The sequence below is a fragment of the Gracilinanus agilis genome, chromosome 1 (assembly GCF_016433145.1).
Source record: "Gracilinanus agilis isolate LMUSP501 chromosome 1, AgileGrace, whole genome shotgun sequence".
NCBI lineage: Eukaryota > Metazoa > Chordata > Mammalia > Didelphimorphia > Didelphidae > Gracilinanus > Gracilinanus agilis.
The window spans coordinates 787,717,186-787,739,542 of record NC_058130.1 but is presented as its reverse complement, the minus strand read 5'-3'; the positions used below and the strand labels follow the sequence as shown (position 1 = coordinate 787,739,542).

The 22,357-nt window shown below is 41.2% G+C and overlaps 1 protein-coding gene across 1 annotated transcript; it reads right to left on the bottom strand.

The window, feature by feature from the left end:
* Positions 1-9,425: 9,425 nt before the first annotated feature.
* Positions 9,426-16,828, bottom strand: LOC123230474 (zinc finger protein 345-like). The gene is made up of 4 exons (XM_044656622.1): positions 16,711-16,828; positions 14,332-14,427; positions 10,581-11,206; positions 9,426-10,328 (listed from the first exon to the last, which is right to left on the bottom strand). Exons 1-4 carry the CDS (start codon positions 16,826-16,828, stop codon positions 9,426-9,428), a joined length of 1,743 nt encoding a protein of 580 aa, XP_044512557.1.
* Positions 16,829-22,357: the final 5,529 nt, after the last annotated feature.

Below are 22,357 nucleotides of genomic sequence, written 5' to 3'. Positions count from 1 at the left end.
GTGACCAAACCACACTAGGACTCAATTTTGTCTTTTCTAAAATGATGAAGTTGCACTCCATGATCTTTAAGGTGACTTTCCGGTCTAAAATCTAGAATTTTCCTTCACTTCAGTTTATTGCCAAGTCTCCATATATGAATGGCACAAATATCTCCGAAAATCTAGGAGCTAGGTTCTGCTTCGCTGGCCTGTGTGATGTAGTAAGAACACGCCCATTATTCCTTCAGTTGGGTGGGAGCATAGAGAGAGGATGCTTTCTGGCTTATGTGATAAGACCCTTGTAAGACCTGTGGGAAGATTCATCCATCTCCAAGTGCAGAAAGTGACGCTGTTACATTTTTGCCCCAGAACTGCAAAGCTGGAAAGTGTGTCCTTTTTTTCAGATTTAAATATTTTATTGTTTTAGAAAAATTTTCCATGGTTACATGATTCCTGTTTTTACTTTCCCCTTCACACCCCTTCAATGCCTACACCGATAACCAACATGCATTTCCACTGGTTTTAACCTGTGTGATCAGTCAAGACGTATTTACATATTATTGACAGTTGCTTTGGTGTGGTCATTTAGTGTCTACATCCCCAACCATGTCCCATCAACCAATGTGTTCAAGAAGTTGTTTTACTTCTGTGTTTCCACTCCTGCAGTTCTTCCTCTGTAGGTGGGAACTGTTCCTTTCCCTAAATCCCTCAGAATTGTGCTGGGTCATTGCATTGCTGCCAATACAGAGGTCCATTACATTCGATTTTACCACAGTGTATCAGTCTCTGTGTACAATGTTCTTCTGGCTCTGCTCCTTTCACTCTTCATCACTTCCTGGAGGTCTTTCCAGTTCACATGGAATTCCTCCAGTTTATTATTCCTTTGAGCATAATAGTATTCCATCACCAGCATATACCACAATTTGTTCAACCATTCCCCAACTGACAGGCATACCATCATTTTCCAGTTTTTTGCCACCACAAAAAGTGTGGCTATAAATATTTTTGTACAAGTATGTTTATCTATGATCTCTTTGGAGTACAAACCCAGTAATGCTATGGCTGGATCAAAGGGCAGGTAGTCTTTTAGAGCTCTTTGGGCATAGTTCCAAATTGCCATCCAAAATGGTTGGATCAGTTCACAACTCCAACAGCAATTCATTAATGTGTCCCCATTTTGCCACATCCCCTCCAACATTCATTACTTTCTCCTTCTATTATTTTAGCCAATCCGCTATGTGTGAAGTGGTAACTCAGAGTTGTTTTGATTTGCATTTCTCTAATTATGAGATATTTAGAACACTTTCTCATGTGCTTATTGATACTTTTGATTTCTTTATCTGAAAATTGCCTATTCTTGTCCTTTGCCCATTTATCCATTGGGGAATGGCTTGATTTTTTATACAATTGATTTAGCTCCTTGTATATTTCAGTAATTAGAACTCTGTCAGAGTTTTTTGTTATAAAGATCTTTTCCCAGTTTGTTGTTTCCCTTCTAATTTTGGTTGCATTGTTTTTGCTTGTACAAAAACTTTTTAATTTAATATAAGCAAAATTATTTATTTTACATTTTGTAATTTTTTCTAAATCTTGCTTGGTTTTAAAATGTTCCCTTTCCTATAGATCTGAGAGGTATACTATTCTATGTTCACCTAATTTTCTTATATTTTCCTTCTTCATATTCAAGTCATTCACCCATTCTGAATTTATCTTGGTGTAGGGTGTGAGATGTTGATCTAAACCTAATCTCTCCCATATTATTTTCCAATTTTTCCAACAGTTTTTGTCAAATAGTGGATTTTTGTCCCAAAAGTTGGGCTCTTTGGGTTTATCATACACTGTCTTGCTGATGTAACTTACCCCAAGTCTATTCCACTGATCCTCCCTTCTGTCTCTTAGCCAGTACAATATCGTTTTGATGACCACTGCTTTATAGTATAGTTTAATATCTGGTACTGCTAGGCCACCTTCTTTCACGTTTTTTTTTTCATTATTTCCCTTGAAATTCTTGATCTTTTGTTATTCCAAATGAACTTTGTTATAGTTTTTTCTAGTTCAGTAAAAAAGTTTTTTGGTATTTTGATAGGTATGGCACTAAATAGGTAAATTAATTTGGGTAGAATTGTCATTTTTATTATGTTAGCTCATCCTACCCATGAGCAATCAATGGTTTCCAATTGTTTAGATCTAGTTTTAATTGTTTGGAAAGTGTTTTGTAGTTGTGTTCATATAATTCCTGTGTTTGTTTTGGTAGATAAATTCCTAAGTATTTTATATTGTCTAGGGTGATGGTGTTTCTCTTTCTACCTCTTGCTGCTGTGATATGTTGGAAATATATAGAAATGCTGAGGATTTATGTGCATTTATTTTGTATCCTGCAACTTTGCTAAAGTTGGTGAGGATTTCTTTTAGATTTTTAGTTGATTCTCTAGGATTTTTAAGTAGACCATCATATCATCTGCAAAGAGTGATAGCTTAGTCTCCTCATTGCCTATTTTAATACCTTCAATTTCTTTTTCTTCTCTAATTGCTACTGCTAGGGTTTCTAGTACAATGTTAAATAATAGAGGTGATAATTGGGCATCTGTGTTTCATTCCTGATCTTATTGGGAAGGCTAATTTATCCCCATTGCATATGATACTTGTTGATGGTTTTAGATATATACTGTTTATTATTTTTAGGAAAGGTCCTTCTATTCCTATACTTTCTAGAATTTTCAATAGGAATGGATGTTGTATTTTGTCAAAGGCTTTTTCAGCATCTATTGAGATATTCATGTGTTTTTTTGTTGGTTTGCTTGCTGATATGGTCAATTATGTGAATGGTTTTCCTTATGTTGAACCATCCTTGCATTCCTGGTATAAATCCCATCTGATCATATGAATAACCATTGTGATCACTTTCTGGAATCTTTTTGCTAGTATTCTGTTTAAGATTTTTGCATCTATGTTCATTAAGGAGATTGGTCTGTAGTTTTCTTTCTCTGTTTTTGATCTACCTGGCTTTGGAATTAGTACCATATTTGTATCATGAAAGGAATTTGGTAGAACTCCTTCTCTGCTTATTATGTCAAATAGTTTGTATAGTATTGGAATTCGTTGTTCTTTGAAGATTTGATAGAATTCACTTGTGAATCCATCTGGTCCTGGATATTTTTTTCTTAGGGAGTTCTTTGATGGCTTGTTCAATTTCTTTTTCTGATATGGGATTATATAAGTATTCTATTTCTTCTACTGTTAATCTAGGCAATTTATATTTTTGTAAATATTCATCCATCTCACCTAGATTGCTATATTTATTGCCATATATTTATTGTGCAAAATAGTTTTTAATGATCACCTTGATTTCCTCTTCATTAGAGGTGAGGTCTCCCTTTTCAACTTTGACACTGATGACTTCTTTTTCTTCTTTCCTTTTTTAAATTAGGTTGACCAGTACTTTGTCAACTTTATTTGTTTTTTCAAAGTACCAGCTCCTAGTTTTATTTATTAATTTAATAGTTCTTTTACTTTCAATTTTATTGATTTCTCCTTTAATTTTTATAATCTCTAATTTGGTCTTTAGCTGGGGATTTTTAATTTGTTCCCTTTCTAGTTTTTAATTTACATGCCCAATTCATTGGCCTTTGCCTTCTCTAATTTGTTAATACATGCACTCAAGGATATAAATTTTCCCCTGAGTACTGCCTTAGCTGCATCCCACAGAGTTTGGTATTATGTCTCATCATTGTCATTCTCTTCAATGAAATTGTTGATTGTTTCTATGATTTCTTCTTTGACTAGCTTGTTTTGGAGAATCATATTATTTAATTTTCAATTAGTTTTTCATTTACCTGTCCAGGTGCCCTTACTAATTATTAATTATATTGCATTATGATCTGAGAAGGTTACATTTATTATTTTTGCTCTTTTGCATGTTTGTAATGTTTCTATGCCCTATTACATGGTCAATCTTTGTGAAAGTACCATGTGCAGCTGAAAAGGTGTATTCCTTTTTGTTCCTATTTATTTTTCTCCACATATCTACTAAATCTAATTTTTCTAGGATTTCACTCACCTCTCTTATCTCTTTCTTGTTTATTTTTTGGTTTGATTTCTCTAGATCAGAAAGAGGAATATTTCTATCTCCCACTAGTATGCTTTTACTATCTATTTCCTTCTTGAGCTCTGCCAGTTTCTGCTTTAGGAATTTGGATGCTATACAATTTCATGCATACATGTTGAATACTGTTATTTCCTCATTGTCTATACTGCCTTTTATCAGGATGTAATTACCTTCACTGTCTCTTTTAATCAGATCTATTTTTACTTTGGCTTTGTCAGAAATCATGATCACCACTCCTGCCTTCTTTTTCTCAATTGAAGCCCAAAAGATTTTGCTCCAGCACTTGACCTTAAACCTGTGTATGTCCACCCGCCTCACATGTGTTTCTTGTAGACAACATATGGTAGGATGTTGGTTTCTAATCCACTCTGCTATTTGCTTCTGTTTTATGGGCAAGTTCATCCCATTCACATTAAGAGTGATAATTATAAGTTGTGTATTCGTCAACATTTTGTTATCCTCTCCAATTCTATCCCTTCTTTTATGCTATTTCCTTTTAAACAAGTGGTTTGCTTTAGACCAGTCCCCCTTGTCCCCTCCCTTGATTTACTTCCCTTTCCACCCCTCCCTTATTATTCTCCTCTTTTTTAAGGCCTAATGAATTCCCTCCGTCCTCTCCTCCACTTCCTTTTTTGACCTCCCCACTCCCCTGCTCCCCTTGGTTAATCCCTTCTGACTTTCTCAGTAGGGTTAGATAGAATTCTATATGCCAATGGATATAGCTACTCTTCCCTCTCAGGGTTAATTCCTCTGAGATTAAGGTTTAAATATTACCTCTTAATTCTATCTTCCTCTCCTTCTTATAATAGTATTCGTCCCCTCCCCTTCTCATGTTCTCTTTGTGTGGTATAGAATATCCTATTTTTCTTATTCATTCAAATTTCTCTAGGTGCTGTCTACTATTCACTCCCCCTTTTTTCCCTGCCCCGTCTTATCTTAGACCATTTCGTGCTCCAACCTCTCCCTATGAATAATTCTTCTAATTACTATAATAGTGAATACAGTTTTTGAAAATTACACATAATATTTCTCCATATGGGAATACAAATAATTTGATCTTATTAAGGCCCTTAAAGAGGCTAATTTTAAAAATAAGAGTTTTCTTTCTTTCCCCTGTTTCTTATTTACTTTTTCATATTTCTCTTGGTTTTTGTGGTTGGATATCAAACTTTCCATTTAGTCCTGGTCTTTTCTGTGCAAATACTTGGAAATCTTCTATCTCATTGAATGCCCATACTTTCTCCTGGAAGTATATAGTCAGTTTTGATGGGTAGGTGATCCTTGGTTGTAAACCCAGTTCTCTTGCCTTTCTGAACATCATATTCCAAGCCTCGGGGTCTTTTATTGTGGAGGCTGCCATATCCCGTGTGATCCTGATTGGTGCTCCTTGATATCTGAATTGTCTCTTTCTGGCTTCTTGTAATATTTTTCATTTACTTAGAAGCTCTTGAATTTCGCTATTATATTCCTGGGGGGTTGTCTTTTCAGGGTCTAGTATAGAGGGTGATCTATGGATCCTTTCAATGTCTATGTTATGGAACTTCAGGGCAATTTTGCTAAATAATTTCTTTTAGTATGCAGTCCAAATTTCTATTAATTTCTGCTTTTTCAGGAAGACCAATGATTCTCAAATTGTCTCTTCTAGACCTGTTTTCCTGATCTGTGAATTTCTCAGTGAGATATTTCGTGTTTCCTTCTTGACTTTGCTTTATTTGTTCTTGCTGTCTTGAGAGATCATTGGCTTCTACTTGCCCAATTCTAGTCTTTAGAGACTGGTTTTCTGCTATAATCTCATGATTTTCCTTCTTGGTTTGTTCTATCTTGTGTTCCATCTGTTTAATTTTGGTTTCCAATTTGCTCATCATTTCATTTGATTTGGGGGCATCTTTCTCCAATTGGGAGTTTCTGTCTTCTAACTTGTTAATTTCAGTTTGAGCTATTTCCCACTTCTCTCACCAAATCTCTTCCATCTTTCTCATGATCTCAGATTTGAACTCTTCAAGAGCTTGTGACAAATTTTCATTTTGGGGGAAGATTTGGATGTGATTACTTGTTTGTTCTCCTCTGCTGTTTGCTTTGTTGTCTGGATTTTTTCTGTGTAAAAGTTATTGAGTGTTAAAGATTTCTTGCTTTTTCTCTTTTGGGGTTCTTGTGCCTGGCTTGCCATTATTGTTAATATTTCTTTCTCAGTCAGAAGTCTGGGTGAGGCAGACAGGCTCTCTGCCTATGGAGCTGTGGAGCAGTTTTCACCTGATTCAAAGAGCCGTGCACCCTCTCAGCTTTATCCTTGCATCCACAGTAGGTCTGCACTCTCTAGGCTCCTGAGGTCTCAAGTGTAGTTGTTCTCAGGGTCAAGCCTCTTGGTGGTCCCCTTGCTTGCTCCTCTGCCCAAAGCTCCTTTAGCAGTCTCAGGGTGCTGGTCCCACAGTCATACACCCCTCTGCACTGGGTCTCCACCCATGTTCTTTGCCTGCACTCAAGGTCTGTGTCCATGCCTGCATCCGCACCTGCACTCAAGGTCTGTGTTCAAAGTCTGGTTCTTTAGTCTCTTGAGGTATTAATTCTTGCTGCTCTAATGAGCAGGCCCTGGTGATACCAGGTATCTGCCAAGAACTGTGCTCTGGTTTTGGCCCTGTAGGTTGTGTGGGGGGAGGGGGTTGCTCAGCTTGTATTTTAGTGAGAGCTATTTCACCCCCGTATAGCATGGAAATGCCCTGATCCCACCTACCTTCAACGCCGCACCCTGTTGTGGGGTCCTTCTTTCGTCTGGGTTTGTTTTTATGTCCTCTTGAGGAGTCCTATATGTGTGGGTTAGGAGAGGTTAAGCAGCTGCTTTTTACTCTGCCGCCATCTTAATCCGAAAGCCAAGTGTGTCCTTTTTGTATGGGGACCCTCAAGGGATTTTTTACTCCTCTCTGATCTTAAGAGCCCTCTCCATTGTTCAGACTTCATGTCCCCCCAAACACCCATCTCTACTCAGCTCTACCTTACAGTTACTACAGTAACTACAGTTACTAAATTTGACCAGTTAATTTATTAGTTGGCAAGTCCTGTCCTATTCATGTAAAGGAACCAGATTACTAGTCTTATTATGAGTAACAGACTTCCATATAACAGCTACTGCATCTCACAGGAGGAACAATGAGAGAATGCAATGGGGAGGGAGATAAACAAATTCTCCACTTGTCTCCTCAAACTACCTCACCCACCAACCTCATCCTTCTATCTTCTTGGTGTGTCAGGTCCCAGTTTTCTGTCTACATATTATTATTATTTATTTATTATTCCTGTTGACTCCTTAGGAGCATAGGGCCTCAACCATCTCACGCCAGCAGACTCTGTTCTGGGCAACTTCCCCCAGCTAGGCCCATGTCATTCCAACTGTTTTTGTTTCATTTTCGGCAGATCTTCACCAGGTCTGTTTTGGTCTTCCGACTTTCCTCCTCCCTGAAGGGTTCCAGCACAATGCTTGTCTGGCTACGTTGTCTTCCGGTTTTCCGGTTTTAGTGGATTCTTATTCTCTTCCCTAGCCTGATCATATTACATTTGGGGTATTGCATTCATTTCTGGGTGCTACAGTATGATGATAGCAACAATAATAGTATTAAGTAATAGTAACAATGAAATCATACAGCAGACTATGGACCAAGCACAGTTTGCCAAAAGCTTAATCCTTATTATCTCATCTGGTCCTCATGACACTCCTGGGAGGGAGGTGCTTTTATTATCCCCAATTTAGAGAGGATATTGAGGCAAAGGAACCAGTTCAGTGATTTGCCTCTGGTGACACAACTAATAAGTACTGGAGGACATAGTTGAACTTGGGTCAGGACCTACAGCTGGCTTTACCCATCATGCCACCTTACAGGCTGGCCAGTGTACACAGGTGGTTAACCAGCATTTGGAAGAGTCCTAAGTCTGTGCCACATGAGATTCAGGTTAAGGAGCTGGAGAGGTTTAGATTGAAGATGAGAAAACTGGAGAGAAAACATGCTAGCAATCTTCAGCCATTCAAAGGAAAAATAGGCTTATAATTTGATATGTAAGTGAAAGGTTTAGATATAATATAAATCAGTGTAAATGTATCACTTATGTTACACTGCCCTCTGAGTGCAATCAATCCACAGTGTCAAGCTGATAGATGTAATTTTCTATGTAAGATAATTATTTTCATAATGCATTCAACTGAGTAGAAGTCTTTGGAATTTAAACAATTTTATTTCATATTTGAAATCCAAAATGTCATTTGTCATCTTTTAATTTTTGCTTCATAGGAATTTTGGGGAGAATATTATATAGGAAATGAAGCCAATTACAAATGATTTCTATACAGCAAAGACATTATTTCCTTATTAAATTAATTCCTCTTTAGATCCAGATGCCATGAAATGAACTAAGGCATTTAAGAATAGGGTTAGAATTTTTAAAAACTGAAGTATTTAATTGGACATATTGTTGTAAAGTAAATGATAACTTCTTGTTTCCACTTTAATCCTGTTTGTATTAGTTTCATTTGTGCAGTTTTGAATTTAATATAATAAGTACCTATTTTAAACCTCATAATGTTATCTACTTCTTATTTGGTCATAAAGTATTCCCTCATCAATAAACTCATCTAAAAGATAAACTATTCTATGCTCCCTTAGTTTGTTATGGGATCACACTTTAGGTCTAAATCATATACCCATTTGGACCTAATCTTAGGAGAGCCCATGACATAGAAGAGTGAATTCTGATTTTGATCAAGGTGAGAGCTTTGTGAATGTCTGTGGTTTCTTTGATGTGTAATATAAGAGGGAAAATTATGAGTGGCCCTAAAATAATTTCACTTAACTTAAAGAAGGTGGGAAAGATGGAAAAACAGGAGAGTGAGAAACTTTCCTCACTGCTCCATTTAGCTTGCTATTCTGTGACCACCATTAGGGAACCCTAGCCATGCTCACAGGGAAGTCCAGCCAGCAACAAAACTGAAGTACAAGAGCTTGGATATCCCTTCTTTTCTCAGCTTGTCAAAGTTTTCCCCCAGCCTCTAACTATCACATGTCTATCTCTGTAGCCAACTGTGGCTTTCTATTTTCCTTGGCTGCTAAGGGAGAAAATTGAGGAGGCAGTGCAATGAACATCTCCCTGCCCCAGTCTTGTGATCTCTTGACTCTATTGCTGCCTTTTTCCTGCTGGCATTCTGTTCTCACTCAATTGTTTGCATAAAGAAATCCGTGCCTCTGTGACAAGTTCAAGCTCATCCCAGGAATGCTGCCCTGAAAGAGGGGAGGGTAAATTTTCTTCAAAGAATAAGAGGAAAGGAACTAAATGTGAGCATTTTTCTACATGGTTTGTATTCTTAAGGTCTCTTCCCAGTGTGGATTTTCTGATGTGCAGCAAGCTGTGAACTACAACTAAATGTCTTTCTACACTGCTTGCATTCATAAGGTTTCTCACCAGTGTGGATTCTCTGATGTACAGTAAGATGTGAGCTCCGCCTGAATGTCTTTCCACACTGTTTGCATTCATAAGGTTTTTCCCCAGTGTGGATTCTCTGATGTAGAGCAAGCTTTGAGCTCAAACGGAATGTCTTTCTGCACTGCTTGCATTCATAAGGTTTCTCACCAGTGTGGATTCTCTGATGTATAGCAAGCTGTGAGCTCCAACTGAAAGTTTTTCCACACTGCTTGCATTCATAAGGTTTCTCACCAGTGTGGATGCTCTGATGTAGAGCAAGCTGTGAGCTCTGACTGAATGTCTTTCCACACTGCTTACATCCATAAGGTTTCTCCCCAGTGTGGAGTCTCTGATGTACAGAAAGACAGGAGCTGTGTCTGAATGTTTTTCCACATTGTTTGCATTCATAAGTTTTCTCACCAGTGTGGGTTCTCTGATGTAGAGCAAGATGTGAGTTCCGCCTGAATGTCTTTCCGCACTGCTTGCATTCATAAGGCTTCTCACCAGTGTGGATTCTCTGATGTACACTAAAATTGGAACTGTCCCTGAATGTCTTTCCACACTGCTTACATTCATAAGGTTTCTTCCCAGTGTGGATTCTCTGATGTACAGAAAGACAGGAGCTATGACTAAATGTTTTTCCACATTGCTTGCATTCATAAGATTTCTCACCAGTGTGGATTCTCTGATGTAGAGCAAGCTGTGAGCTTCGACTGAATGTCTTTCCACACTGCTTGCATTCATAAGGTTTTTCACCAGTGTGAATTCTCTGGTGTACAGCAAGATTATAGTTCTTACTGAATGTCTTTCCACACTGCTTGCATTCATAAGGTTTCTCCCCAGTGTGGATTTTCTGATGTACAGTAAGACTATAGTTGTTCTTGAATGTCTTTCCACACTGCATACATTCATAAGGTTTCTCACCAGTGTGGATTCCCTGATGTAGAGCAAGATGTGAGCTCCGACTGAATGTCTTTCCACACTGCTTGCAGATATAAGGTTTCTCCCCAGTGTGGATTCTCTGATGTACAGTAAGACTGTAGCTGTCCCTGAATGCCTTTCCACACTGCTTACATTCATAAGGTTTCTCCCCAGTGTGGATTCTCAGATGTAGAGCAAGACAGGAGCTATGAGTAAAAGTCTTTCCACACTGCTTGCATTCATAAGGTTTTTCCCCAGTGTGGATTCTCTGATGTACAGCAAGCTGTGAGCTCTGACGAAATGTCTTTCTACACTGCTTACATTCATAAGGTTTTTCACCTGTGTGGATTCTCTGATGTACAGCAAGCTTTGAGCTCTCACGGAATGTCTTTCCACACTGCTTGCATTCATAAGGTTTCTTACCAGTATGGATTCTCTGATGTACAGCAAGATGTGAGCTCTGAAGGAATGTCTTCCCACATTCCTTGCATTCATAAGGTCTCTCATCAGAATGGATTTTCTGATGCCTAGCAAGACTGGCCCTGTGCATAAATGTCTTTCCCCACTGATTATTTTCACTAGATTTTTCCTCAGTGTATATTCTTTGATGTTCAAAATGAGACAACGTTTGAGGTGCAACACAGAATTCTCTGAAAACAAAATTATTACGAGCATCACTCAGGAATCTTTGTAGGTCCATTTCTTCCACAGGAAATCTAACCTCTGTTGTATTTACCTTCATTTCAGATCTGATCTCTCCTTCTAAAAGAAACAAATAGTAAAACATATAGAGAGACATATATGCATATATAAGTCTATCTCCTTTCCTCAACTGTCAGAACATTAAAATGCTTTATATCCTGTTTCTTTAGGTAAGAAGTCTTCCAACTTCAATGGGCACAATCCATCCTTTGAAAATGCCATGACCTAAAAGCTAAAAAACAATGTAAATAACAAAGAGCCTGCCATGTGATCTCATTAGGTTTTCATAAACTAATCTGGGGTATTGGCCAGGCTAGCTTTATTACATTCCTAACTCAGGCCATGACCTCAGAAAGGCTGGATGAGTGACTTGACCTGAACTCCTGGCAGATGAGCCCAAATCTTCTGACTGGGCATGCTCTGTCCACAGTACCAGACAATTCATTTTCCATCTTTTTGCTTTCATTTTCATTGCCTATACATTCAATCTTCATAGGTATGATACCAGTGGGTTCATGTAGACTAAATATTCCTATTATTTCTCATCTAGCTTCTCTGTAAACATTATGTAATTTCCTTTATGATTGCTTTTGACCTTATTTTTTGTTCCAGTATCTGAGATCTGATGGAGACATTCAGCAATCCTTTTTGCATTAATCCAAGGTATAACAAAAATTGTTCTGTTCCCTATGCCATGAAAGCAGCCATTACTTTTCTTTAACAGTGTCTTTTCACAAAAATAAAATCCTCCTACAAAATACCATCATGGCATTTCTTGTATTTAAAAATATGTCTCATGCACTAAGTTGAGTCCATGATCCTTTTATAAGGAAATGGGCAAGAAAGCTCATACAATTCTCTTCCTATTTCCCACCTTATATAGATACTGGCAACTTCATGATATTCTTAAAAATCCCAATAAAGGTGGTGGTATATTCTCACTGGAACTCAAAAACTTGATAGGACTTTTAAGACTTGGCAAGTCACAGGAGCTGTGTTGGTCTTGGGCTCCTCAACTATAGCATGGACATAATAATATCAAGCAATTCCTAGGGTTCCTATGAGGATATAATGAGATAATATTTATAAAGTGTATGACATACTAGGAGATATTTGCAAATGGTGTTTATTTTTTTATTAGAATTTGGATTATTTCCTCTGATTGCTTTTCTCCTTAAATAGTAATTCTTTTCAATCCTCTAGTTCCTCATTTCCCTGCTGAATTAAAAGCATTCCATTTCCCAACTCTCCTTTCTCCCTGGATCACCTCAGAGTGAGATTCGGGATCTGTTGCTTCTTTCTAAACCACCTCCCTGTCTGGGTTCTCGATTGTGAGCTATAGGGCAGCCCAGACTGTTGTTTCCCCTCCTTTGTATGCTCAGGGCTTGGAACAGTTCACAGAACATATTTATTATTTAATATGTGTTTACTGACGGGGTCCTGAGATTATGTTAGGTCCAATCTAGGATTTTAGCATTCTGGTCTTACTCCTGGGAGCGAAGGGAAATGCATGCTATGGCCTAAGTGTTTTTCTTTCTCTTGTCCTCATTTCTCAACAGTCAATAGTAACTCTGTTGGAACAAGAGCAGACCCAATCCTGAAGAACCAAGGCTTCTCTCTAGGCTCTCATCTCCCTAAAGTGAGATGCTGTTGTCACCTGATTGTCCAAGAACAGGATAAAGACTGAGTCCCTCCTCATGTGCTGCAGGTCAATGAAGAGAAGGAAAATCACGAAACCAGCTGCTTGGCTCCACTCTATATTGAGGCTCCCTGAACTCAGCTGCGTCCTCACCATGGTAAGGCAATCCTGTGATGTCTCCCTTATGGATTCCCTTTGCTACCCACCACAACAGCCTTCCAAATATTTCCCTGGTCTCCAGCTCTCCTTCATGGCTTCCTCCCACCCCCTGCCTCACCTTCTGAGCTGAGAATTTGGCCTCATATTCCAATGAACAAAAGCTGGACCTCTCTGCAGAGCTCTCTTGTCCTCCACATCTCGCCCAGATCAACTGCCTCCTTTCCCTCTTTGATCTCAGGATCAGAGAAAAAAGTCATTTTTCTTTTTTTTTTAAACCCTTGTACTTCGGTGTATTGTCTCATAGGTGGAAGAGTGGTAAGGGTGGGCAATGGGGGTCAAGTGAATTGCCCAGGGTCACACAACTGGGAAGTGGCTGAGGCTGGGTTTGAACCTAGGACCTCCTGTCTCTAGGCCTGACTCTCACTCCACTGAGCTACCCAGCTGCCAGTCATTTTTCTCCTAAAGAAAATCTCTTTCCATCAGCAAAGAAACTCACCTAATCCCTCATCTAAGCCTGTCTATTCCTCCCTGAAGGGCCCCTATTGTTCTTTCATCTTCAGCCTTTCCCACACTAATGAGCTAATGACTCTCTCCCTCTGGGAACCAATCAACCATTTCTCCCCAATGCTTCAAACACTCTCATTTGTTCTCTTCCTCCCCAAGAGATATTATCCAACATCTCTCCTGGGGTTCAGGGCTAAACTGCTAGAGATGGTTATTTGCAGTGAGTTGTGCCAGTGACTTTCCCTTGTTTTCTCTGCTATACTTTCCCCCCAACTCCCACCCCGAATCCTCAGTCTGGCTCTCCTGAAGCCACAGGCCAGCTCCCCTCTCCCCCATTAGACCTCTCTAATACTCCTTCTCTTCAGAGCCTTCCCTCTCATGATTGGCTGGCCTGAAACTGGGATCTAGACGGTTTCTAAAGAACAGTCGGAATCCTGCTCTCTGCACCAATAGAGGGTGAGCTCCATGAGGGCAGGGAATGTCCAATGAAGACCTTTATGTCCCCCATAACTTAGCCCAGGCCCCAGCAGAAAGAAAGCCTTTATAAATGTTTCTGGATATTAAAGAACTCAGAGGGGATAAGCTCAGCCCTTCTGACACCTACAGGAGAATTCCAGGCTCTTCAGTCCCAGACTTCTTAGAGGGTCACAGACTGGTTACATGAAGAGAGCTGATAGAAAACTGAGTGCAATAACCTCATCTTAGAGATGGGGAAACTGAGGCTCAGGGGTTCAGTGACATCCACTGGGAGCCCCAGTTAAAATCTCTGAAAAAGAATTCCAAGTCAGGTACTCCTGCCCCCAAATCTAGCCTTGGCTTCACCAGAGTACACAGAAGACTCTGGTGACCCCTACTGTCCCACACCTCTTTTCTCCTCACTCACCTGGGCAGCTATTGCTTAGGTCTTCTTGTTCCAGCATCGATGGGGCTTCCTTCAGCACCAAAGAAGAGAGCACATCTTCTGTGGGAGCTGGAAGTCCTGAGCAAGGAAGAATCAGTCAGGGAGGAGGATGGTGAGAAGGTCATCACTGAATTCTCTTTAGGGAAAGGTTGAGGAGTCCAGTGACTCCACTCAAAGAATTTGTTGATGGGGTTACCCCAGGAGTCTGCCCTTACCACTTATTTTCTCTAATGCAGGAGACTAGTGTAGAATGCTGAGGGATTTCGAATGAGCAACAGCTCCCCTCCCCCATCCCGTCTGAGGGTCAGTGTTCTGGGTCCATCTGAAGCCCCAGACACAGGGAACTCAAAAGATTGGCTTTTGTTCCTTCACCCTGCCTACTCCTCCCTCCCCGACACCTCTCTGGGCCTTAGGGACTCTCTGCCTCCTCTCCTGGGGAACTCAAGAATTCTCCTTAAGTACAATGCTGTCTCTCAGCCAGTCCATTTATCCTGACAATCACAGGGGAGGGCAAGCAGGGTCAGTGGGAGGCTTACGGGGCCTCCTGGAGGAGAGTTTCCCCAGTATATAGGGTATAGAGAGGAGGGGAGAGAAAGTCAGGAAACCAATCTGGAACCAGAACATTAGGTTTTAGGGCATTTTCTTCAGAGAAGGCTGGACTCAGTCCACAGTGTTCCATTATCTGAAAATGAGAGCCAACCAGAAGGGGAGGCTGCAGGAGCCTAGGATTAGAGGCAGGAAGGTCTCAGTTTATAGTTTGCCACAAATAGTCATGTGGGTGCCTCAGAACAAGCCACTTAATCGAAGCCATTTCCTCTTATGTAAAATGGGGATCATTGTGTCACTGAATTAGGAAGATAAAGGTAAGGAAGAAGTGCCATAATATTACAGAGGAAAGCCTTGGCAGACTCCCAGTCCACGAGCAGGACATTATAAAAATGCTTCATCCATTCTCTCCCTTCCTCACTGGCTCTGCTGGAGGCTTGGGTCAAAAGGAAGGAAGACTTAAGTACAAGCCTGCCCTCCTGGGGACACTTGGGAGCTATGAGTTAGGAGTTTATGCTGGTTAAAGAGAAAAAGGTTCCCCAATAGTAGATCCACCCTATAGGGGACGAGAGCGGGAGGGAAAGCCTCCTGAACAGTTTTCCAAGATGGATTTGGGAGACACAATTCCAGGTCAGAGAGATGTGAGACAGAATCACCTCTGAGATTACTTTCAAGTCTGAGATTTTCCAATACAAATTGGATCTTGGACTTCAGGAGCACCATAAAGGAGCCCCAAAAGTCCCATTACACAATGCGAAGTCCTTTTACAGGAGAACCAGGCAGCAGGAGGGCCCTGGCTCTGGGACTCGGCATACTGGCCCTCATCCCTTACTCATCACTGAAAACTGCTCCCAACCCTGCCTGCTGCTGAAGGTGATATTCCCTTGGATGGCAGACTTAGGCAGCAGGGAGAGGCTCCTTACCCACAGAGAGCAGGTTCTGGGCATTCTCCAGCATCACCTCCTTGTACAGCTCCTTCTGGGGAGGGGACAAGAGGCGCCACTCCTCCCTCGTGAAATCCACAGCCACATCCTTGAAAGTCACCACCTCCTAGAGCAGCCCAAGGCAGAGCACAGAGGGCTGAAAGCCACATCACAATGAAGAGCCCACCTCTGATCAATTACAGGAGGAAACTAACACACAGTGAAGGGAGGGGCCCAAAGGTCCCACCCTTTGTCAATGTCAGAGCTAGCACTAGATGCTGAGTCTATAAGAGCCCAGTGGATGCTTGAGAAAAGCAGCTCTAAATGCTCCTGAAGGAAGCCGAGGAGTTTCTAGTATGCGAAGGGAAATCTCTAGGGAACCTCCAGTACAGCCTGGATCCCCAAGGCCCCCGAGGTGGCATGTAGGAGTCAGTCACATGTCTGTGGTCCCAGTGTAGCCAGCATCAGTATGTGAGTCACCAACTTGCCGGAGCCCAAGCCATGGAGGGGAGGCCAGGAGCTGGGAAGGTAAAAGGCAGGAGAGGGAAGGAGAGAAGCTTTTGTACCTCCTCCAGGAACTAACTGGCTCTCTGGGCTGGGGTTTGTCTCTGAGCTTTCCTGATCTCTTGATGTCTAGCAAGTCCAGTCTGAGCAAGCTGAATCCAGAATGAGATCTAGGAAGGCTCAGACCTCTCTCTCTCTCTTTTCTAATAAACACTCATCAATGTGGTAATAAGCCCCAACATCACCTTTTGCTGGTAACACTATGGAAGGCACGAGAAAGCAGAGAATGTGTTCCAGAGAGAGCAGTGACTCAGGATGCAGCCCAGGTGACCTATCCTTGGAGAAGGCTGAGCTGATCTCAGATCATTTACTTATTGATCTTATTTACCAGTAATTGCTTTTGTCTGGTAACTGCCTGCATCCTGGTTCTCTAACTTCTGACTCAGCTCCACATTCAGCCAGCCTGTAATAGGTGAAATGCAGAATCCAGCTCTGGGGCACTTCATCACTGTTCTAGCCTCATTTCAAAGCATTAGCTGACCTTGAAAGATTCAGGCAAGCCCCAGGGAGTCAGATCTAGTCTTTCTACAATCCTAACTCATCTCAAGAGATGTCTGGGTGGCTGCCCAAAGTCAGGGCCTTGACTTTGCACAGGACTCACATAAGAATCTTTTTTTTTTATTTGAAAAATGTTATTCAATTAATTTAGAATATTTTCCATGGTCACATGATCCATTTTCTTTCCCTCCCCTTCTCCCACCCCCTTCCCATAGCCAACACGCAATTCCACTGGGTTTTATAGGTGTCATTGATGAAGACCTATTTCCATATTGATATTTGCACTAGGGTGATCATTTACTCTACATCCCCAATTGTATCCCCATCAACCCATGTGATCAAGCAATTGTTTTCTTCTCTTTCTACTTCCACATTTCTTTCTCTGGATGTGGAAAGCATTCTTTCTCATAGGTCACTCAAATTTGTCCTGGATTATTGCTTTGCTGCTAGTAGAGAAGTCCATTACATTCAATTATGCCACAGTGTATCTATCTCTGTTACAGAGCACAACCAGGAGAACCTAAGGTTCTCCTAGTTCTGCTCCTTTCACTCTGTATCAATTCCTGGAGATTGTTCCAGTTCACATGGAATTCCTCCAGTTCATTATTTCTTTTAGCACAATAGTATTCCATTACCAACAGACATCACAATTTGTTCAACCATTCCCCAATCAATGGACACTGCCTCATTTTCCAATTTTTTGCCACCACAAAGAGTGAGGTTATAAATATTACTTACAAGTCTTTTTCCTTATTATCACTTTGGGGTATAAACCGAGCGGTGTTTGGCTGGATCAAAGGGCAGAAATCTTTTAAAACTCTTTAGGCATAGTTCCAAATTGTCCTGCAGAATGGTTAGATCAATTCACAACTCCACCAGCACTGCATTAATGTCCCAATTTTGCCACATCCCCTCCAACATTTATTACTTTCCTTTCATGTCATGTTAGTCAATCTGCTAGGTATGAGGTGGTACTTCAGAGTTATTTTGATTTGCATTTCTCTAATTATGAGAGATTTAGAACACTTTTTCATGTGCTGAATCGAGAATTTGTTCTAGAAAGACTGACACCACTCTTTCTGCCTCTCTCAAACTCTCTTTGCTATTAGGTGCTCATGAGTCAAGTAATAAGCCTCCAGATCAATTTTTATTTATAACACTGTGGAAGGCACAAGAAGGGAGAGAATGTGTTCCAGAGAGGGAGGAACTCAGGATGCAGCCCAGGGTGACCTATCCTCAGAGAAGGCTGACCTGATCTCAGATCATTTACTTATTGATCCTATTAACCAGTAACTCCTTTTTTCTGGTAACTGCCTGAGTCATGGTTCTCTGCCTCCTGACTCAGCTCCACATTCAGCTGGTCTGTAATATGTGAAGTGCAGAATCCAACTCTTGGACCCTTCATCACTATTCTAGCCTCATTTCAAGGCATTTGCTGACCTTGGAAGATTCAGATGAGCCCCAGGGAGTCAGCTCTAGTCTTTCTATACCCCCGACCCATCTTGGAGATGTCTGGGTTGCTGCCCAATGTTGGGACCTTGCACTGGACTCACACAAGAATCTCTTCTTAGACTGAGGAGAGAAGGAGGGCTGGGGCATTGCTAGTCCTTTATTATTTATTATTCCAGTCAGTCACAATGACTCTGATTATCCCAGATCTATAACCAATGGTGACCCTCCATCCTATAATAGATATCACTAACCCCGTCTGTTCTTTGTTCTGTGTTCCCTCAAACCTATCAAAGAGATCTAGCCTTCTGCTTAGGGTTTGGAGCATTAACAGACAAAAGTCCCTAAGCCCTTTTACTGACAGGCAGCATTCCAGAGCTACCTTAGTTTACCCTTTGGTTAAATTTCACTCCAAACACCTGCAAAACATGAGTTTCACAATAGTGGACAGAATAGAAGATATTCATTATGAAGAGGAGTCTGCATTTTTAGGAAGATATCACAAAGGGAAGAGATCATTTGCTTCTTGAACACCCCAAGCAGCAGAAATGCAGAAGTAAATTAAAGAAGACAAGAGTAGCAGAAGAATCAGAGAGAAGTATCAGAGAGAGCAGAAAGAGGATTCTTTTAAAAACTACAGAGAAAGAGAAAAGAGGACATCTGGGAGGGCTAAAGGTGAAGATGAAGAGAGAGGGGATCATTGGAAGAATCCTGTGGCATCCCATCTGCTCCAGGAGGAAGCTTCTTGTGTTGGACTTCAGGATCACAGGGGAGAAGAGGAGGTAGATGCAGAGAAGATGGGAACACACCTAGGGCATCTCGACCAGAAACTGTCATTTCCATTGTTTCTAAATTCAGCACCTGTTCTGCACTTCTAGGAATTCCCCAAGAGACAAAAAAAAAAATAGTCCTTTCCCTCCAGTTCATAGTCCAGTGGGGGAGGGAGACATCTTGCAGACACAGGACACAAAGCAAGCTCTAAGAGAAATAAGAATTAATGGAAAGAATAAAGGCACTCTGATTAAGAAGAATGAGGGAAGGTTTCTTGTAGAAAGTTTTTAGTCTTTACTTGGGACTTACAGGAAGTTTAAAGGGGTCAGTGATCTGAAATGTGGAGGGAAAATATTCCAGACATGAGGTGAAGCCATTGAAAATGCCTGCAACTACACAACGCCAGACCTGGCGTCAGGAAGACCTGGGTTCAAAGGTGATCTTTGTCACTTCCTAGCTGTGTGATCCTGAGTAAGTCACTTAACTCTGACTGCCTAGCCCTCATCTATCTTGGAAAAAATCCTAAGATGGAAGGTAAAGGTTAAAAAAAAAACAAAACAAACAAACAAAAACCATTTTCCATTCTGAAAGAGATAGGTGGCTCTGGAATAAAGAACTAGAACTAGACAAAGATCATCGGTTCAAATATGACCTCTGACACTTCTTACCCGTGACCCTGGGTAAGCCACTTACCCCCAATAGTCTACCTCTTACCCATCTTCTGCCTCACAACAGATGCTTACTATCAAGGTAAAGGATTTTTTTAAGAAATCTGCAGCTGAAGGCATCGAGGAGGCCAATTTCCCTAGACCCAAGAATACAGACTGGAGATTAATGAATAAGATGGGAAAGAGTGCTTTGAACACCAAACAGAATGTTTTGTATTTCATCTTGGAGGGAATAGGGAGCCACTGAGGTTTATGGAGTAGGGTAGTGATACGATCAGAACTGTGCTGTAGGATAATCACTGTGGTGGGAGAATGGAGGTCTTAGAATGGGAAAAGGCGTGTGGGAGGCAGACCCAGCAGCAGGTTGTCTTAATAGTCCAGGAGAGAGGAGATGTCAGCCTCCACCAGGATGGCAGTGATGCAGGACAGAAGGGAGGGTATTGGAAAGAAGCTGCAAAGTTGAAACTGAATGATCCTGTTGCCATATTGGATAAGTGGGTCAGGGACAGTGAGGAGTCAAGAGGGGTTCCTTAGTTTTGAGCCAGAGGGACGAGGAGGATACAACTATCAGTAAGGTGGAGGTGAGAAAGAATAATGTGTTTGGGACACACTGTGTCCAAGATGTCTACTGGTCACCTAGTGTGAAATCCCTCTAAGGAAATTTGAGATGAAAGACTAGAGGTCAGCACAGAGACTGGGGCAGAAAATGTAGATCCGAGACTCATCAGCAGAGAGATGGTGCTTGCATACCTGGTGACTGAGGAGATCACCAAGTAAAGAATTCCAGAGGGAGAAGAGTAGAGCACCAAAGATAGGACTGGAGGAATTCCCTTGTCCTAATCCTACTGTTACAAGATCTAGAGGAGGAGCCAGCAGAGAAGACAGAGAATCACAGGTCAGAGAGGTAGCAGCTAAACCAAGAGAGTGAGAGAGCCGTGTTCTAAAACCCTAGAGAGAAGAGAAGGATGCAGATCAGACTTGAGAGGACTGAAAGAGTGGTCTCTATTGTTTCAGAAAGAGAAGAACAAACAGGGGAGAAGGCAAAGCCTGAGAAGATAGAGAAAGGATGGAGGCCCTACCTTAATGTGGAAGTGGGCTTCACTGATAAATGTTTTCATGGGTAAAGGGAGATGAGGACTCTCACTGATGCCAGAGAAATTTGGTGCCAGCAGGCTACTTGTCCTGAGTTGGGGGAGGCTGCAAATTATAGTGGGGGGTTGGGGTGTCCAGTGTGGCACTTGGAGAACTGGGATAGCTTTGACCCGGGGACCAAATTTCCAAGCAAATGTAGAAGAAAATAAATAAAAAAGATAAAATGCCTGAGGAATCAAAGCTCTGCTCTTTTGAGCACATCAATTTATTAAAGCAGTGTATGCCAAATGACTCACCAATAAGGACCAGGCCCTTTCCTGGGTTTAGGGCTGGACATCAAAAAAAGAGACTTATCTTACTTTAAAAAGATGAATTAAGGGGGCAGCTGGGTAGCTCAGTGGAGTGAGAGTCAGGCCTAGAGACAGGAGGTCCTAGGTTCAAACCCAGCCTCAGCCACTTCCCAGTTGTGTGACCCTGGGCAATTCACTTGACCCCCATTGCCCACCCTTACCAATCTTCTACCTATGAGACAATACACCAAAGTACAAGGGTTAAAAATTAAAAAAAAAAAAAAAAAAAAAAAAGATGAATTAAATTAGACCAATGAATGCAAAGGAAACAATCCAATTTTGGGTTATCTGCTTTCTACTTGGAGAAAATAGTAGGGACTTTCCAAGTTGGGATGTTCCCTGAAAAGGGGTCCCACTCCTACCCAATATCTGTAAGCAATCAAAAGAAAAAAGAAGCAATAACTGATTGATCAATATGGACTCATTTTGCAGATAAGACCCACTGAATGCCTGAGATGTACAATTAGGAGAAAACTCCTTCCACCAGTTTGAAAGAATGGAATTTGGGCAAAATGCAAATTGGCACACGGAAGATATTGCTGATTGCAGAAGATAGAATGTGTGGGAGGGAATCTCAGAATTCTCAGAGAGGTTTCTAAAGGGGTTAACTGCCAGCCCGGAGAGGGGAAAGGGATAGAGCAGTGAGACAGTCACAGCTTGTGGACTTGGCTCTCCTCTAACCCAGTGTGTGATTCTTGATAATCTCCTACTTTGGTCCTGGGTCCTGATTGTCTCTGTGAGATCCCAGCCAGCATGTTTCTCATTCTAGAGACATATATTGACTCCTGAGAAGAGAGCAATTACCATCTTGACTAATTCAGTTAGCTAATTTACCTCTGCAAACTCAATCAGAACTATTTGTTGACTAGATCATTCTTCTAACTAGAATCATGATCCAGCTACTAGATGTGCAACTTCATCAAAGACTATTTTGGATGGCTCCAAGTAGGGCAGATAGGAAGGTTGGGGAAATTAGACAGAGAGGGAGTTAGTGTAGCTCCAATTTTGTTGGAGGTTGAAGAGATGTTTGCAGGTCAGTGGGTTCTGGGACAGATACTTATTAGCCTAGGGAAACTCCTAGCCCTCCATTCCTTACCCAATCCTAGTTTTCAACTTTAATAAACCTACTGCTGTTAACATCAAGAAG

Bases quoted from the DNA above. Each gene is read 5' to 3' on its own strand.
- LOC123230474 (XM_044656622.1), bottom strand. From the start codon at position 16,828: ATGAAGTGCCCCAGAGCTGGATTCTGCATTTCACCTATTACAGGCTGG. The intron at 14,428-16,710 runs GTAAATAAGATC...TTCCTTGCTCAG, and splicing joins CCAGACAAAAGCAATTACTG to GACTTCCAGCTCCCACAGAA. The intron at 10,329-10,580 runs GCATTCAGGGAC...CAGTGTGGAAAG, and splicing joins AATGTAAGCAGTGTGGAAAG to ACATTCAGTAAGAACTATAA.